Source organism: Biomphalaria glabrata, chromosome 3, assembly GCF_947242115.1.
Source record: "Biomphalaria glabrata chromosome 3, xgBioGlab47.1, whole genome shotgun sequence".
Lineage (NCBI taxonomy): Eukaryota > Metazoa > Mollusca > Gastropoda > Planorbidae > Biomphalaria > Biomphalaria glabrata.
This window is the reverse complement of record NC_074713.1, coordinates 37,626,131-37,646,319: the sequence shown is the minus strand read 5'-3', so window position 1 is coordinate 37,646,319 and position 20,189 is coordinate 37,626,131. Positions and strand designations below refer to the sequence as shown.

The following is a 20,189-nucleotide window of genomic DNA, read 5'->3' as shown; positions in this document are numbered from 1 at the left end:
CCAATACAAAGAAACAATCCACTTGTTTACATGATGTGCTAGATGTAGATTTTAATATGTGCTTTATTTTATACAATTCAACCAAGTATCTTGAATCTCTGATTTCGTCTAATCGACATAAACATATCGTGATTTCAGTCATTCTAGATCTATTTGTAGTCTTTGAACTGTGATATTTTTTATTATGCTTTAGAGATGCCCACGAGCTTGATATATACAATGCAATAGTTTACAGTTAATCTGTTTAATGTTTAAACAAAGAAAACAATTGAGTACAAAGGACAAACTAAAGAAGAATCACGACCATATAGAATGGAACTCCAACTTGCAGACACGTTTTCATGGTTGGTTGTGGTCTTGATCATTTCCTCTTTTCCAGGTAAGTCTTATGTTTGGTTGTTACTTTAGAAGATTATTTGTCCTGGCCCAAACCTCCTTGCAAGGGATGATAGAGTTTCAAGTTTGGGACAGTTCGAAGTGCTTAGCTAAGGAAATAGTCACCATTGGAGTGACGGTAAGATTACTTCATAATTAATAATGTACAGGACAATTGCTTATACAAATGCAATTTAAAAGAGAGTCAGGGGAATAAATTTAAAATTAAAAATCTCACTTTTTTCCATACCGGTCAATCTTTTGAGTAGAGCTTCAGTATACTCCATTGGCTGTCATAAAGACTTTTCAAGTCTTCAACAGACTTCATTGGCCTCATTGAAGTCTTTTTTTTCATGTCCTTAACATAATTCATTGGCCTCATTAAAGTCTTTTTTTTCTAGTCCTAAGCATAATTCATTAGCCTCAATGAAGTCCTTTTTTCAGGTCTTTAACATAGTTCATTGGCTTCATTGAAGTCTTTTTTTTCTAGTCCTAAGCATAATTCATTAGCCTCAATGAAGTCCTTTTTTCAGGTCTTTAACATAGTTCATTGGCTTCATTGAAGTCTTTTTTTTCTAGTCCTAAGCATAATTCATTAGCCTCAATGAAGTCCTTTTTTTCAGGTCTTTAACATAGTTCATTGGCTTCATTGAAGTCTTTTTTTTCTAGTCCTAAGCATAATTCATTAGCCTCAATGAAGTCCTTTTTTCAGGTCTTTAACATAGTTCATTGGCTTCATTGAAGTCTTTTTTTTCTAGTCCTAAGCATAATTCATTAGCCTCAATGAAGTCCTTTTTTCAGGTCTTTAACATAGTTCATTGGCTTCATTGAAGTCTTTTTTTTCTAGTCCTAAGCATAATTCATTAGCCTCAATGAAGTCCTTTTTTAAGGTCTTTAACATAGTTCATTGGACTTCATGAAGCCAAACTTTCTATCAGATCTTCAGCAATTCCCATGAGTTTGGTGGAAAGATCAATATTGTTTAGTCAAAAGAATTGTCTCAGGAACATGTAGAGAGGGCTTTGGTGTGTTTGGTGACAATATTCAGATATTAACAAAATTACGACATAAATTGTCGCAAAGTTTTGTTGGCCTACTTTCTGTCTGCAGACGTCGTAAGAAGCAACACTTTAATCACAAGACCTGGAGCTAGCAGCACACAATGTGCACAGGCTTGCCTCGACGAACGAGAGATAGACTGTCGCTTTTATAAGTTTGACAAGGTCAAGGAGACCTGTATTCTTTCAGCGATGCCTGACCCAACTGTCACGAACATGAAGCAGCTAGAAAAACCTGGTCAGTTGTTATTAGATGCTAAGTATTTTTTAAAACTCAGACCTAGATTAAGTTTATTTATTTTCTAATCTTAAACGTTAGACACGATCTTTTAATTACACTAAAATCTAGTCGGAAAATACACTGCAAGCTTTTTTAGACATCTCTACAAATTTTAAGTTTATATCAAATTTCACTGAGCAACTATGTATATATTTTTTAACATTAAATGTCAACATAAGAAGCCTATAGAAAATTATTTTTTTTTATTTTTGCGATATTGCAACGTTACTCTAAATTCTGGTGGTGGCCGAGCTGTAAAACGCATGACTTAAGAACCGAAGGGCTCCTGACTAAAGCTAATTGACTGAGTAACTCGGGAAAGTAATAGCGGTTTGTGTGCTTGCCTCGTGGACAGCTTCGTCGACAAAGACACTGATTAGCTTGACAACATTAACCCTCAATGATCTCTGAAAGACGTACCTCTAATTACTTCTCTGAAAGATGTACCTTTACCTACTTCTCTGAAAGATGTTCCTCTACTTACTTCTCTGAAAGATGTACTTTTACTTACTTCTCTGAAAGATGTACTTTTATTTTCTTCTCTGAAAGATGTACCTTTACCTACTTGTCTGAAAAAAGTACTTTTACTTATTTGTATTTACTTAGTTGTTAAGCTTACAATAACTGAAAGAAATGTCCTGACTTCCACAGATGTTGGTCCTATTAAGAATGCAGCCTCGTCCTGGATCGAGCAACTACAAGCAAGATTGTTGGCCCTGGAACAGAAAAACATTGACATAAAGGTGTGCACTTTAATCATTGGAATAAAATTCATGACTGTACCAGTAGGATAACATGCACTGCAGGCTATGTATTGATATGTTTATTCCTCAGTCAGCCCATTTAAAACATACACTGTACCAGCTCTCTATCGTCAAGTCACTTTGTTTTTCATCATCATTCACAAATACAATCATTGGATTCACTCAACAAGACAACGAAATTCACTCGGCTCAGTTAGTAAACACAGTGATTATTATGACCAGTTCAACACTCAATCTTACTTTTGCTAAGTACTTAGAACTAGGCCACGAACCGATAATGACGGACGATGAACGCGAAAGTATTTAAAACGTAATGGGTTTATAATAAGGTCAACAGATTAACGCAATAATATAGATAGAAACTCTTATTGACAAGACTTCACCCAGTCAACATAGAAGATAATATCCCAGACAAAGTTACATTGACATAAGACCTACTGTTGCTAAGAAGATAATGGAGTGTGTGTGTGTGCATATGTTTCTGATGTAACTATGAGTAAAACTAGGCGTATACTTGTTTGTATAGGGTGAATAGATTCTGATGTAACCACGAGAAAGTCTGTCGTAGTTGAGATTATAAACAGGGGAGTGAAAGTTGAACTAAGGAGAACAAGCAGGAGCGACAGAAAGACCTGAATGTGTACACGAGAACTGTATTTTGTTGACATGAAGACATCACTATTTTACTGGTGTATAGACATACATCTACATTGACCTTTAAAGATATGCATATACTGATGATCAAGGTCACGTTCAATTTTGTTTATAATGAAGTTTAATCCAAGTTTATTAAGGTTTTGTTTGACAATAAGAAATCAATATGCTTTAGTTAGACTAGCTGTTTGGATATACAACTCAACGAAAGTCTACCAAGAAATTTTTCCTGTTGTGAAGACTAAACAGTTGATGAAATGTTTCCTGCTTTGAAAACTAAACAGTTGATGAAATGTTTCCTGCTTTGAAAACTAAACAGTTGATGAAATGTTTCCTGCTTTGAAAACTAAACAGTTGATGAAATGTTTCCTGCTGTGAAGACTAAACAGTTGATGAAATGTTTCCTGCTGTGAAGACTAAACAGTTGATGAAATGTTTTCTGCTTTAAAGACTAAACAGTTGATGAAATGTTTCCTGCTGTGAAGACTAAACAGTTGATGAAATGTTTCCTGCTGTGAAGACTAAACAGTTGATGAAATGTTTCCTGCTGTGAAGACTAAACAGTTGATGAAATGTTTCCTGCTGTGAAGACTAAACAGTTGATGAAATGTTTCCTGCTGTGAAGACTAAACAGTTGATGAAATGTTTCCTGCTGTGAAGACTAGACAGTTGATGAAATGTTTTCTGATTTGAAGACTAAACAGTTGATGAGAATTCCACCGTGGTCCTAAGTTGTTGATCTCAAACTAAATCTGTGAATGTGAGAAATGAATGTCATCTAATCAACTCATCACAAGAGCCACAGGACAACTCATCTGGTTATTCTTACACTTGAATTCTAGCATCTCCTCCTACTAAATCTACCAGTCAACTTATGCTTTATTTCCCCTACCATAGTCTTCGTGAGTCTTTGGAAATGTGCTTTTAGAATTAAAAGATACAAAACTAGCTAGACATCTAGAGTAGGTTGGAGACTAAAGAGAGATAACTCAAACAAAAACCAAGACAAACTTGACCTTGACATTTATACTTAATCCACTGCAGTGTTTCTTAAACTGTGGTCCGCGAGACGATGGAAGAGAGTCCGCAGAAAGATGAAAACTGTAAACAATTAAAATAACTTCTCTAAAACCGGTGTATCCAAGCAGATAATTTGAAAAATAATCCACTCGTCCCTCAAAATTGTTTAATTTGTCTATTAAGTACTATGTAACTATTCTATGACGACCTAAACCAAAGATTTGAAAACATTCTTCACTTGGATATGCCCAACTGGGTTTTGAACCCTTTAGCGCGTGGACAAACTCAGATCCCAATCACAGATGAATACAAACTAATACAGGAGCAGCTCATCGAAATATCCAGGTACCTAAGACAATGTTTCAACAAAGATACCACCACTTCTGTTTACAAAAACATATTACAAATTCTAAAATTTTTAACCTGCATTATGGGTTGTCAACTGCTTTCCTGACTTCTCATTGCGTCCAACGTGGATTCATTGCCGTCATGAACCTCATCACAAATCCAAGAAACCGACTCGAAACGTGTGCTCGTTGAGTCGTGCATACAATGTCATCCACCTCATCCAAGTCATTAATGTGTTTACATTTCAGTTTAACAAAATAAATAAAAAATGTGTTGCACATATAATATACATTTATGTAGCTTTTTTTTCACTTTGGGGTCCGTGAGCAAGTTTTGACTACATAAAGTGGTCCCCTGGTCAAAAACGTTTGAGAACCTCTGATCCAATGGATGATGATGATGAAGATGACAAACATAGAGGCCATCAGTTCTTGAGTTCCTTTCCACCACACCGTTGTCAGACACAGAATCTGGTTATTAGGTTGACCTGTCTCTACTGCAAATCCTCGTTACAGGCACTCCCCTTTTGTTTGGTCAATGTTTGAACTAAAACCACACATTCAGTAACTATAGGTTTGACTTTGAGCACGTCCAGAGAACAAACATTGAGGGTAACAGTTTTGATTTTCTTGTAGAACTTACATAAAGAGACTGCGGAGCTAAGAGCCGAGGTAGCAGCTCTGAAGAATTCTAGAGCCCTGACGCATCACTTACTGAGAACCACTAAAGAGCAGACGGATCAAAACATTGCAGGTTTGTGTTAAAAATGTTTCTTCAACTAGTTTTCAACAAATTGTTTTTAAGCGGCCCCCGTAAGGGGAAAAAGCCGCTATTAGGTTTGTGCAAAATGTCCGTCTGTCCGTCTGTCCGTCTGTCCGTCTGTCCGTCTGTCCGTCTGTCACACTCAGATCTCGAAAACTAGAAGAGATATGAAAAATATTATTTCATCATTAAATCCGGCTTGAAAAGTTTAGGTGCAACGGCTACTTTTGGTTTTCTAAAAGCAAACCGTTTAATTTATAAAATTAATTATGCAAGCGATTTTTTCATAAAAATACACCAATTCTAAAACAATTACGTAAATGTAAGGGAGGCAATGTTACAATATGCTAACAAAGATGGACAATTTTTGTGTATTTTCAGTATCACTAAGTCAAATATATTTTTAAAATGTACAGGAAATGTTTACAACAAATACAAATAATAGTTAAAGACGTTTTTTCTGGTCAACTAGCTGCTAAAATTAAAAGAAAACATTTCTGTTTGTTTATAAAGGCTAATAATGCACTTTGTATGTAAATATCACGCACATTTTTTTAAATGGACTTTTTATGCAGCGATTTTCGTGCAGTAGCGTAACGTCGCAACATGATCAGGTGCTAAACCAATTCCTTAAACTTTTTTTAAAAATCAGATTTTATTTATTTTTTGTTTAGTGCCCCCATCCGAATAAAAGAAGCTTATTTTTGTGCGTTTTGTCTGTTGGTCGGTCTGTCCGTCACGATTAGATTTAAAAAACTAGAACTCTAAAAGCTATTGAAAATCTGATTTACCCTTTAATGTTCCTCCCATAACATCTCAATAGTTTTAAGTATCTAAAATTGATTGTTCCGGATTTTTTTGTGCAAAACTAATCAACGCCAACAAATGTTTGTTTGCTCTTCTAACTTATATTACATTCAATTTCCATGCTTAAATGTTGCAAAAACACATTATCAATAATATGTTGTTCCGTTTTTTATGTAAATAGCATATTAATGCTAAATCATAATCTCTATACTGACTTATATTTCATTAAGTGTAAAAATGTTCCGGATATTGTTTTATAAAACATGAATTATGCATAATGATTGTTTGAAATCGCATAAGGTTTTTAAAAAAAGTAATTTACTAGAATTGATTACTGAAAATTACTTTTTAGACATTTAATTTTCTTGTAAAACATAACATAGAAGTTTTGTAATCGATAAAGAAAGTTCCGGATTTTGTTTCTTACAAATCGTCGCCAGAAATTTCCGAATTTATTTAAAAATCTACTAACGCCAAATAATTGTTTGAACTCCCCCTTCTAATTAATAAACAAATAATCTTCTCATTTACGAAATAATGTTTTTACGGATTTTTATGAAAAATATTTTAACTCACTACTCTCTTACAGTACATTTAACTTTCTACCTAAAACATTAAAAAATCTAATTATCGTTAATATTATGTTCCGATTTTTAAGGAAAACAGAATCCAAACACCAAAGTAAGGTATGAAAATCTCTCCACGTGGCTGTAGTACATCTAATTTTTATACGAGACCATCCAAAAAATTTAATTAACGGTATTACATTTATCTGAAATTCTCTTTTTCTTTTACTATTTATACAAACATCCGGAACAATCTATTATATAAACTTTTCAATTGTGTTCATACCTAAAAATTATTGCGATGTTTTGAAACGTAAAATAAAGGTTAATCAATTTTTAATAACTTTTAGTTGTTTTTTTTTATATCAAGATAACGGACAGACCGACTGACAGACAAAACGCAAAAACAATGCGGCTTTGATCCTTTTTAAATAATATCTATTAGAACTCAGTGCACCAATGTCTATGAACCCTCGTTAAATATCTCGTGTAAATAAAGATATTTTTTCTTATGGTACCGGTAGGCTACTAGCCTATTGTGAGGTAATGGAATTTTTTTTCTTTGACGTCATATGAATGTTAAAAGAACGCACTCGGTGCACCAATGTCTATTAACCCTCGAAAAAATTGCTTGTATTAATGAAAACATATTTTAGTCTAACTAAGCCGTGTGACGTAGTGTTTTTTTTTCCTTTGACGTCACATGGAATGAATTCTTTAAATGAAATGCTAAAAGAACGCACTCGGTGCACCAATGTCTATGAACACTCGAGAAATGGCTCGTGTTGATAAAGGTGATTTTTAGTCTAGCTAGGCCTTGTGACGTAGTGTTTTTTTTTTTCCTTTGACGTCATATGGAATGAATTCTTTAAATGAAATGCTTAAAGAACGCACTCGGTGCACCAATGTCTATGAACACTCGATAAATGGCTCTTATAGATGAAGGCGATTTTTAGTCTAGCTAGGCCGTGTGACGTAGTGTTTTTTTTCCCTCTGACGTTATATGGAATTAATTCTTCAAATGAAATGAAAAAAGAACTCGGTATAGTAATGTTTATTAAGCCTCGTTATGTGACTCGCGTTTAAAAAAGGAATGATATCTTGATTTAGATCTAATCTAGATTTTTTAAACTAGATCTAGATTTTTATTACAGTATATCTAGATCTGGATTTATATTGTAATTAAAATTATTTTAGAGTCTAGATCTAGAATTTCTAGATCTAGTTTAGACTAAAATAGACTAGATTAAGATGTAGAATTTCAATTTCTAAACTTAAAGTGTAAAAAAAAAGTGTAGATTTTCATTTCCAAACGTTTTGATCAATATTGTAATGTTTTAATATACTAAAACTAATCTACTATTTTTTTTATTAAATTTAAATTTAAATTTACGACAAATGAATCTTTGAAACATTATTACTTTTGACCATCGGATGGCTGCCTGGTCGTGCGGTTTGCGCACTGGACTGTCGTTCAGATTTATGGATGGCCCAGGGTTCAAACCCTGCCCGCTCCCATCCCCCGTCGTCCTGCGGGAGGTTTGGACTAGGAAGTAATTATCTTCAACTCTGAAGGAACATCCGAAACGTGTAAAACATTTTACATCAAAATTAAATCACCTCTTGAATATTATTTGCGAATATGCAGATCCGACAGGGATCCGACTTCGACGGGGGCCGCCTCTGAGTTTGTGTAACACAAACTCTCTTTGTAATCTTGTTTGTTTTGTTTTAAAAAGTATCGACTAGATTCTAGATCTAAAAGAAAAATATTTTGTTCGTTGTCAAAGGGAAATAATGAAATAAATAATGAGATTGTTTTGGTAATTTTCCATTTAACCGAGTAAATTCCCTGGAGCATTTGAAGTTATCATTTTGTTATTTTAAATAAAACAATTAATTTTTCATTTTAAAATTGATCTGTTTAAAATAAAAATTAAAAAAAAAGAAATAAAAACAGCATTTAATCATTGAAAACAGTAGATACATTTTACCACATTTAAATTACTTTGTACTCAAATTTAGTGATACAAGGTGAAAATCTGTCAACTGCTGCAGTACCTTGTAATAATATGTAGCATCCATACCAATGTATGAAGTTCAAAATCTCAAAATAAGTATATCTATATATTTAAAGACGAATTAACCATATAACAATTTTGTGATCTTTGAAATAGTTTGAATGAAGTGTAAGCTTATGACCAATGTCATGTTACAAGAAATGTATTATAGGATAATTTGTTTTGTTCATCTGGAAGTTTGCTGTTGGGGTCTAATCAATCAAATAAACAATTAGAACGTGCTTTAAAAGTGTATGTAAATACTGTAGATATAACATACAAGCAGGGCCGGTCCTACAGATTGCAGGGCCCTATGCGAAACGGATTGCGCGGGGCCTAATCTGGGTAGGGATAAGAATAATACATGAAAATAAAGATTTGGTATTAGAAAATAAATTCATCTTTGCATTTTATTCATACTTTACTAAGTACAAAATCACGGTCACATTAACATTCAGATCTGCCTTTCAGATTTACTACCGACTAGCAAAACATCGCTTTTGGTGTTTTTTTTACGATGTTGAGATAGACTTTAATATTTATATTTATGTGCCAATGACTATTTAAGTAAATTAAGTATTTGAACTTCTTATTTTGGTTCAAATTCGCCTTAATATTACACTTTTATTAAATGAAAGCTGGCAATGAGGTTTTCTTTAAATCGTGAGTAGGATTGGCGTTTTCCATATTGAATGACAACACACTATTTTGTCTGTTTTTAAGGAGATTTGCTTGTATTTTCTGAATTTTTTAATAATTTCATGACTTTTTTTGTATATCTGCAATTTCAGGAGAATTGCAGGAACCCTTTATTTATAGTTAAAATGGTTTAATTTAATAATTTACTCCTAGAATTCGCGAGGGGCCTATGAAAGGGCTGGGCTCACTGCAGCCGCATAGGTTGCAGTGGCCTAAGACCGGCCCTGCATACAAGGCCTGATCAATGAAGTAAACAATTAAAACATGCTTTAAACGTGTATGCAAATACTGTAGATAGGATTAAAGGGACAGAATCCAAACCTCTAGTAATGAGAAGAAAGAGAGGAGAGTTTGAGAAAGTGTGAGATCCTTACCCCCTGAAATATTTGACAAACATCTCAAAGAGAACCTTGTACATTTGTGATAGTGAGGAATTGTCGTGAAAGGTTTTACCTCAAGGCACTTGAGTTGTTTCTAATTGACATAGTTTCAGTAGTGACACTTGCACTTGAGTTGTTTATAATTGACATAGTTTCAGTAGTGAGACTTGCACTTGAGTTGTTTATAATTGACATAGTTTCAGTAGTGAGAATTGCCCTTGAGTTGTTTATAATTGACATAGTTTCAGTAGTCACACTTGCCCTTGAGTTGTTTATAATTGACATAGTTTCAGTAGTGAGACTTGCACTTGAGTTGTTTATAATTGACATAGTTTCAGTAGTGACACTTGCCCTTGAGTTGTTTATAATTGACATAGTTTCAGTAGTGACACTTGCCCTTGAGTTGTTTATAATTGACATAGTTTCAGTAGTGACACTTGCCCTTGAGTTGTTTATAATTGACATAGTTTCAGTAATCACACTTGCCCTTGAGTTGTTTATAATTGACATAGTTTCAGTAGTGACACTTGCACTTGAGTTGTTTATAATTGACATAGTTTCAGTAGTCACACTTGCCCTTGAGTTGTTTCTAATTGACATAGTTTCAGTAGTGACACTTGCACTTGAGTTGTTTATAATTGACATAGTTTCAGTAGTGAGACTTGCACTTGAGTTGTTTCTAATTGACATAGTTTCAGTAGTGACACTTGCCCTTGAGTTGTTTATAATTGACATAGTTTCAGTAGTCACACTTGCCCTTGAGTTGTTTATAATTGACATAGTTTCAGTAGTGACACTTGCACTTGAGTTGTTTCTAATTGACATAGTTTCAGTAGTGACACTTGCACTTGAGTTGTTTCTAATTGACATAGTTTCAGTAGTGACACTTGCCCTTGAGTTGTTTATAATTGACATAGTTTCAGTAGTGACACTTGCACTTGAGTTGTTTATAATTGACATAGTTTCAGTAGTGACACTTGCCCTTGAGATGTTTATAATTGACATAGTTTCAGTAGTGACACTTGCACTTGAGTTGTTTCTAATTGACATAGTTTCAGTAGTGACACTTGCCCTTGAGTTGTTTATAATTTACATAGTTTCAGTAGTGACACTTGCCCTTGAGTTGTTTCTAATTGACATAGTTTCAGTAGTGACACTTGCACTTGAGTTGTTTCTAATTGACATAGTTTCAGTAGTGACACTTGCCCTTGAGTTGTTTATAATTGACATAGTTTCAGTAGTGACACTTGCACTTGAGTTGTTTATAATTTACATAGTTTCAGTAGTGACACTTGCCCTTGAGTTGTTTCTAATTGACATAGTTTCAGTAGTCACACTTGCCCTTCAGTTGTTTCTAATTGATATCGTTTCAGTAGTGACACTTGCCCTTGAGTTGTTTATAATTGACATAGTTTCAGTAGTGACACTTGCACTTGAGTTGTTTATAATTGACATAGTTTCAGTAGTGAGACTTGCACTTGAGTTGTTTCTAATTGACATAGTTTCAGTAGTGACACTTGCCCTTGAGTTGTTTATAATTGACATAGTTTCAGTAGTGACACTTGCCCTTGAGTTGTTTATAATTGACATAGTTTCAGTAGTGACACTTGCACTTGAGTTGTTTCTAATTGACATAGTTTCAGTAGTGACACTTGCACTTGAGTTGTTTCTAATTGACATAGTTTCAGTAGTGACACTTGCCCTTGAGTTGTTTCTAATTGACATCGTTTCAGTAGTGACACTTGCCCTTGAGTTGTTTATAATTGACATAGTTTCAGTAGTGACACTTGCCCTTGAGTTGTTTATAATTTACATAGTTTCAGTAGTCACACTTGCCCTTGAGTTGTTTCTAATTGACATAGTTTCAGTAGTGACACTTGCCCTTGAGTTGTTTCTAATTGACATAGTTTCAGTAGTGACACTTGCACTTGAGTTGTTTCTAATTGACATAGTTTCAGTAGTGACACTTGCCCTTGAGTTGTTTATAATTTACATAGTTTCAGTAGTCACACTTGCCCTTGAGTTGTATCTAATTGACATAGTTTCAGTAGTGACACTTGCACTTGAGTTGTTTCTAATTGACATAGTTTCAGTAGTGACACTTGCCCTTGAGTTGTTTATAATTGACATAGTTTCAGTAGTGACACTTGCACTTGAGTTGTTTATAATTTACATAGTTTCAGTAGTGACACTTGCCCTTGAGTTGTTTCTAATTGACATAGTTTCAGTAGTCACACTTGCCCTTCAGTTGTTTCTAATTGATATCGTTTCAGTAGTGACACTTGCCCTTGAGTTGTTTATAATTGACATAGTTTCAGTAGTGACACTTGCACTTGAGTTGTTTATAATTGACATAGTTTCAGTAGTGAGACTTGCACTTGAGTTGTTTCTAATTGACATAGTTTCAGTAGTGACACTTGCCCTTGAGTTGTTTCTAATTGACATAGTTTCAGTAGTGACACTTGCCCTTGAGTTGTTTATAATTGACATAGTTTCAGTAGTGACACTTGCACTTGAGTTGTTTCTAATTGACATAGTTTCAGTAGTGACACTTGCACTTGAGTTGTTTCTAATTGACATAGTTTCAGTAGTGACACTTGCCCTTGAGTTGTTTCTAATTGACATAGTTTCAGTAGTGACACTTGCCCTTGAGTTGTTTCTAATTGACATAGTTTCAGTAGTGACACTTGCCCTTGAGTTGTTTATAATTGACATAGTTTCAGTAGTGACACTTGCACTTGAGTTGTTTCTAATTGACATAGTTTCAGTAGTGACACTTGCACTTGAGTTGTTTCTAATTGACATAGTTTCAGTAGTGACACTTGCCCTTGAGTTGTTTCTAATTGACATCGTTTCAGTAGTGACACTTGCCCTTGAGTTGTTTATAATTGACATAGTTTTTTTTAGTGACACTTGCCCTTGAGTTGTTTATAATTGACATAGTTTCAGTAGTCACACTTGCCCTTGAGTTGTTTCTAATTGACATAGTTTCAGTAGTGACACTTGCACTTGAGTTGTTTCTAATTGACATAGTTTCAGTAGTGACACTTGCCCTTGAGTTGTTTATAATTGACATAGTTTCAGTAGTGACATTTGCACTTGAGTTGTTTATAATTTACATAGTTTCAGTAGTGACACTTGCCCTTGAGTTGTTTCTAATTGACATAGTTTCAGTAGTGAGACTTGCACTTGAGTTGTTTATAATTGACATAGTTTCAGTAGTGAGAATTGCCCTTGAGTTGTTTATAATTGACATAGTTTCAGTAGTCACACTTGCCCTTGAGTTGTTTATAATTGACATAGTTTCAGTAGTGAGACTTGCACTTGAGTTGTTTCTAATTGACATAGTTTCAGTAGTGACACTTGCCCTTGAGTTGTTTATAATTGACATAGTTTCAGTAGTCACACTTGCCCTTGAGTTGTTTATAATTGACATAGTTTCAGTAGTGACACTTGCACTTGAGTTGTTTCTAATTGACATAGTTTCAGTAGTGACACTTGCACTTGAGTTGTTTCTAATTGACATAGTTTCAGTAGTGACACTTGCCCTTGAGTTGTTTATAATTGACATAGTTTCAGTAGTGACACTTGCACTTGAGTTGTTTATAATTGACATAGTTTCAGTAGTGACACTTGCCCTTGAGATGTTTATAATTGACATAGTTTCAGTAATCACACTTGCACTTGAGTTGTTTCTAATTGACATAGTTTCAGTAGTGACACTTGCCCTTGAGTTGTTTATAATTGACATAGTTTCAGTAGTGACACTTGCCCTTGAGTTGTTTATAATTGACATAGTTTCAGTAGTGACACTTGCACTTGAGTTGTTTCTAATTGACATAGTTTCAGTAGTGACACTTGCACTTGAGTTGTTTCTAATTGACATAGTTTCAGTAGTGACACTTGCCCTTGAGTTGTTTCTAATTGACATCGTTTCAGTAGTGACACTTGCCCTTGAGTTGTTTATAATTGACATAGTTTCAGTAGTGACACTTGCCCTTGAGTTGTTTATAATTTACATAGTTTCAGTAGTCACACTTGCCCTTGAGTTGTTTCTAATTGACATAGTTTCAGTAGTGACACTTGCCCTTGAGTTGTTTCTAATTGACATAGTTTCAGTAGTGACACTTGCACTTGAGTTGTTTCTAATTGACATAGTTTCAGTAGTGACACTTGCCCTTGAGTTGTTTATAATTTACATAGTTTCAGTAGTCACACTTGCCCTTGAGTTGTTTCTAATTGACATAGTTTCAGTAGTGACACTTGCACTTGAGTTGTTTCTAATTGACATAGTTTCAGTAGTGACACTTGCCCTTGAGTTGTTTATAATTGACATAGTTTCAGTAGTGACACTTGCACTTGAGTTGTTTATAATTTACATAGTTTCAGTAGTGACACTTGCACTTGAGTTGTTTCTAATTGACATAGTTTCAGTAGTCACACTTGCCCTTCAGTTGTTTCTAATTGATATCGTTTCAGTAGTGACACTTGCCCTTGAGTTGTTTATAATTGACATAGTTTCAGTAGTGACACTTGCACTTGAGTTGTTTATAATTGACATAGTTTCAGTAGTGAGACTTGCACTTGAGTTGTTTCTAATTGACATAGTTTCAGTAGTGACACTTGCCCTTGAGTTGTTTCTAATTGACATAGTTTCAGTAGTGACACTTGCCCTTGAGTTGTTTATAATTGACATAGTTTCAGTAGTGACACTTGCACTTGAGTTGTTTCTAATTGACATAGTTTCAGTAGTGACACTTGCACTTGAGTTGTTTCTAATTGACATAGTTTCAGTAGTGACACTTGCCCTTGAGTTGTTTCTAATTGACATCGTTTCAGTAGTGACACTTGCCCTTGAGTTGTTTATAATTGACATAGTTTTTTTTAGTGACACTTGCCCTTGAGTTGTTTATAATTGACATAGTTTCAGTAGTCACACTTGCCCTTGAGTTGTTTCTAATTGACTTTGTCAGCTGAAGATGAGAAAACGGAAGTGTTGAAGGCAGAAACCAAGCGCGTGGAGGACGCCATAATGACCTTGGGAGAACTTCAGAAGACCTTCAGCGAAAAGGTCAAAAAAATCAACGAGGCTGAAAAAGCAACGGATCTCAAAGTCGCAATGGTGAGTGGCACATGAAACGCAAGAAAACCTTTCTTAGGAGGCATGGCCAGGCGGTTGAATGAAACTGTCTTAAACCGAGACCAAATTGTCCTAGAAGGTCTGAATGCTGACCTGCAACGTTGCAACTTGTGGGCAGTGGAGACCATTAGCTCATCTCTACGTCACAGGTCAGTACAACGTGACAACGAGCTATTAGTCTCTTCTGTCTAAATGTTGGGACGTCACAGGTCAGTGTTGTGGCCACTATGATGAATGGTCTCGCCTGAACGCATAGTTTTTGTTGCATGTTTTTTTGTTGTTTTTTTTTTAAGTTTCAGACATGCCCGCAGTGTACACGTTTTATAATAGTCATGCAAATGTCCCTCCCACAGAGGCCTTAAACAATTCACTGTTTGGGTGTTTTTCACTGTCGTTTTGTTTTTGCAGCTCTCAAGCTTGTTCAAGAGGATACTATCAGAACTGTCATTTTCAAGAGGATACTATTAGAACTGTCATTACCCAAGTCTGCCTCTGAGATCCGAGTGAATAACGCGAAGGAAAATAAAGCCATGGGTCACAAAAAGAAATCCTTGATTTATGTGATGCAAGAAGAGACCTAAATAAGAAAAAGAAAGCGAGTCCCTTGCTGGCAGAAGAATACAGAACATCCAGTAAAGAAATACGCATGACAATGAAGTAGGCGAAAGAAAAATGGATCAGTGACCAGTTCACTATAATCGGTAGTAACTTAAAACGTAGGGAATAGAAACAAAAAAGGCCAACATTAAAAGCTTTAAAGACAAGCTAGAACCATACTGATTGAAAACAAAGGTGGAACTTTTCTGAATGAGAAGCCAATGTGTTAGAAGGTGGATACAATATTACTAAATTAATTTTAAATTCGAGATAAATCCCAACTACAGTCTTATCAACAAAATACCATGGGACAACTCAGAACTTTGGAGGCTCCGATACTAGTGTCAGAAGTAGAGGAAGCCATAAGATCACATAAAAGTTGGCAAGTCGCCTGGAATGGATAATATAGCATCAGAACATTAAAAAATGGCAGCTCACATATGACTCAATGTTTTAGGAGAATCTGTCATAACATATGGGACGAAAATAGATGGGCAAAAGAATGGACCCAATCATTAATTGCTACTGCCCAAGAAAGGAAATATGAGACAATGCCAAAACTATAGAACAATAGGTCTGGTCAGTCATCTGAGCCAGATAATGCTAAGAATAATTTTCAGCAGGCTCAATAGAATAGCCGATGAAGTCCTTTCCGAAGAATAGGCAGACTTCAGAGCAGGTAGAAGCACTGTTGAACAAATATTTAACGTCAGACTGTTAAATGTAAAATGCCTTCAACACCAAAAAAAATCCGTATACTTCATACACTTAAAATGATGGCAAGTGATGGGGGAGTTGAACATTAAAAACATTATTGATGTTATCAAAGTCCTAAACCAAAATGCAAATAGCTCAGTACTTCTGAACAACCAAATTTGAGAACGTTTTAAGGACATCCATAGAAGTGCGTCAAGAATGCATACCGACTCCACCTCTTTTCTAACTTATTTCTGGGGCATATTATTATGGAATGGAAACCGTAGAACACCAATCACTGAATGGCGTCCTATTACCCATCTCAGGTTTTCAGACGATACATACCTCATTGGAGACAATGTAGACCAGGTACAAGATCTTACTTCCAAACTGGATGCTGCAGCAGTTGTCATGGAAATCAGATACATTCTTTAGCAGGATTTCAGAGGATGACTGGGGGTACGATGAAACCTCTTGAAATTTAGTCACCAGAGTGACGAGCATATCACCAAGGAAACCGTCCCGTCGAATAGAAGAGAAAACACGTCAGAATACTGAAATATGTCGAAGCACTAGCATATATAATAGACAATAGCGAACTGTAATGACTGAAGTTCTTAGGTTAGACATTTTCTTTCATTCTATGTGAACAGCTGTCTCAGTCTGCCAAAGACAACAGGGCCAGTGTAAGAGAACTGGGCACTGAAGAGTCGGACCTTAAGAATGGGCTGATGAATGTGAAGAGGGTAGAGGCGGAGCTGGAGGTCAGATTTGCAGGGCTCTCTGCGGATGTCATGGAAAAAGTTGCCAGCATAGACTCTGTAAGTAGTCATTCAATAATTGTTTCTATAAATACTATTTTTGGTCTAATAATCAGAGGAGCAAAAACTTTACCACTTTCTCCGTATGTTTAATTATAATCTTATCTTATAAATTACAGACGTTACCTCAAAAGAGAAGATAATAAAGTCTTACTCGTATACACGTGTCAAGCTAGTCATGCATATTAATCAGTGACTTTAACTCTGCTAAGACGTTGATTTTATTGGCTGATTCATGCTCTAATAGCACTAGGGAAGAAGGAGCACTTGTACGAATTTAACCGAGCAAATGGAATAAGAAATGTACCTTTAACTTTGCGTTTTTCTAAGTAGTTTATCAGGTTTTGTTTTTCTAGTTTATTGTTCAGTATTAAATGTAGTATCGCTACTTTTCTTTTTTAGTTTATTGTCTTGAAGCATCTGTAAATGTTGTTACTCTAGGGAAACATCAACAAAATTGTTGTTCAATCTTCCGACTGGTAAATAGTGATAGCATAAGTGAACACCCCCCAAACACACACACACAGGTTAACAGTGATAGCATAGGTCAAACCTCCGAAGGTTAACAGTGATAGTATAAGTCAAACCTCCACAGGTTAACAGTGATAGCATAAGTCAAACCTTCACAGGTAAACAGCGATTTTTTAAAGAATCCTCTATTAAAGTGCTACTTTCGCACTGTCCATAAGGAGGTATACATACATTAATAATACCACATCGTGGAAGTATTATCAAACAACTGAACACATATTTTGTGCACCTCTACAAAACTTAGAGCTTCTCTAATCATGAACAAAATTCATCTGTTACTAGCCCAGCAACGCACCTTCTGTTTTGATTGTTTTCTCAGATGGTTGGACCAGAACTAAAGGAGATGAGAGACTCCCAGGCCACACTGGCCGAAGCCTTGAGTCTCTTGACCAAGAAAATCATGACTCTGGCCCCCAGGATACCAGCTTTACAGGTTAAAGGTCTTTTAGGCTACGTTTTACGCGCTTGATCTACAAATAGTACTTGACATGTTTGATCTTATACTCAAAGTAGGGATCAATGTGTTATATAGGGCCTAATTCGGGTATTGAAATGTTTAGTCATAGTTAGCATGAAAATCATTTATAATCCTTAGTTAGTCATTTAGGGGGCGCGGTGGTCGAATGGTTAAGCTCTTGGCTTCCGAACCTAAGGTCGTGGGTTCAAATCTCGGTGAAGACAGGGATTTGAATTTCGGGATTTTTAGGGCTCCCCTGAGTCCACCCAACACTAATGGGTATCTGACTTTAGTTGGGGAAAGTAAAGGCGGTTTTTCATTGTGCTAGCCACATAACACCCTGCTTGTTAACCATTGGTTAAATAAAGTGATGTCCTAAACATCATCTGCCCCCATAGATCGCAAGGTCTGAATAGGGAAACTTTTTTTTACTACTAGTTAGTCATTTGTTTTTCTCAAAATTTAAATGCAAAAACAAAGCTCATCATAATTTTTTATTCTATGACAAAATCAGAAGCTCTGGTAGGGATGTCAATCACCCACCACAAATAATACTTAAATCAACCCAAAAGTTTATCTACAACTAATGTCTAAAGCTGAGCATTTGTGTTTCAGAAACAAATCAACAAGAAAGAAGGCATCCTGGCAGTCGTCTCTAAAAAGATGCAGAGTTTTGATAGTCAAATTGACTTCTTGAATGAAAGGTTGCGCTTTTCAGAGAAACAGTTACGTAAAGTCATTGACCCAGGGGTAAGTGTCAGAGAACAGATTGGTGGTGAATGTCAGGTCTAACCAGAGCTGAATGTCAGGTCAAAAGAGGTTGTGATTGTCTGATGGCAAACCAGGGATAGCTCTAAAGGAAGACTTTCAAAAGTTTCGAAAGGAATTAAAAAAAGACCAAGCAAAGATTTAAAATTAAATGGAAGGGTAAATTTTTGAAGCCACTTTCTCAAATTTTAAATAAATATACAAGTATATTAAATGTGCTAATCTGTCGACACAAATTGGAAATTTGCTTTATGTCTATTCAAGACAAATTACTTTAACACAGACTTTAACAAAGACTTTAACTCATACACAAACTTGAACCAGATAACAATGTTAATGTATTTATAACCACCTGAGAAGACTGCATGTATTGAATAGCACAGAAACATTGTGACTTACGTAATAACGTGCTGACTTAAAGTTCTTTAAAAAGATCTATTCACTTTAAAGCTGCGTTAAAACTCTGCCATAATAAATAGTTGGACGTCATCTGTACGTTTAAGCTGTTTACAGCCTCATCGAAGTGCCAGTCACGTCTAAATGTGGATTAGTGATATAACACTAGTATCATAATAAACTGTACATCTTTAACGGTTTATCTTTTTTACTTATGGGGCAGGGGGAACATATATATATTTAAACACTTCACTTGTTGAGATTTTCAGCTAGACCTAGAGACCGTTGGAAGACTACTAAGTTATTGTGCATATGCTTAGTATTGCTACACAAATGTTGCGGCCAGTTTGTAGCTGCAGGAAGAGGAGGATTGGGAGGAAGAGGAGGATTGGGAGTTGGGAGGAAGAGGAGGATTGGGAGGAAGAAGAAATGGTGTGGATGAGAATAGTCGTTATAGTGGGCCTCAACACTGACCTGCGACGTCACAAACTGTGGGCAGTGGAGACCAATAGATTGTTTCCACTTCTTACAAACCGTAACGTGTGAACGAGCTTTTGGTCTCCACTGCCCACACGTTGCGACGTTCAGGTCAATGCTCAGGCCCTCTATGAGAAGTCTCGGTATAACACAGTGTCGGCCAAATTGTTCAGCCTGATGGTAGAGGGCAATGGAAACAAGCTTCACTACGCACAGAGAGCACAAGTTTTGAAGGGCCACCGTGTTATGGGCCGAATATGTCCCACTGGCATTTATGGTAAAAGAGAAACATTTTTTTCTTTGTTCCATTCTGTTATAAAGATTTGGGTAAGGCTTTGAGTGAGTTCGTTTGTATGAGATATTCAAAGGGTACGATACTCATTTATCTCTACAAATCTGTTACTAAATCGAAAGACAATTCATGATCTATTGATACGTCTTCTTTATAACATCAGGACTCACAATGTACACACATGTTATGTACATATCACGTTGTAGATGTACATGCATAATTTTGAATAATCTTCAGTCCA

The 20,189-nt window shown here is 35.5% G+C and overlaps 1 protein-coding gene across 1 annotated transcript in view; it reads left to right on the top strand.

Moving 5' to 3' along the window:
* The window catches only part of LOC106079828 (myosin-2 heavy chain-like), a 37,267-nt gene continuing 17,078 nt past the window's right edge, over positions 1 to 20,189 (top strand). Inside the window, exons 1-8 of the mRNA XM_056024884.1 lie at positions 1 to 379; positions 1,486 to 1,671; positions 2,365 to 2,456; positions 5,135 to 5,252; positions 14,747 to 14,895; positions 16,860 to 17,027; positions 17,878 to 17,991; positions 18,631 to 18,765. Coding sequence (XP_055880859.1) covers positions 313 to 379; positions 1,486 to 1,671; positions 2,365 to 2,456; positions 5,135 to 5,252; positions 14,747 to 14,895; positions 16,860 to 17,027; positions 17,878 to 17,991; positions 18,631 to 18,765 — 1,029 coding nt within the window. The 5' untranslated portion in view covers positions 1 to 312. The remainder of the gene's footprint in view (positions 380 to 1,485; positions 1,672 to 2,364; positions 2,457 to 5,134; positions 5,253 to 14,746; positions 14,896 to 16,859; positions 17,028 to 17,877; positions 17,992 to 18,630; positions 18,766 to 20,189) is intronic.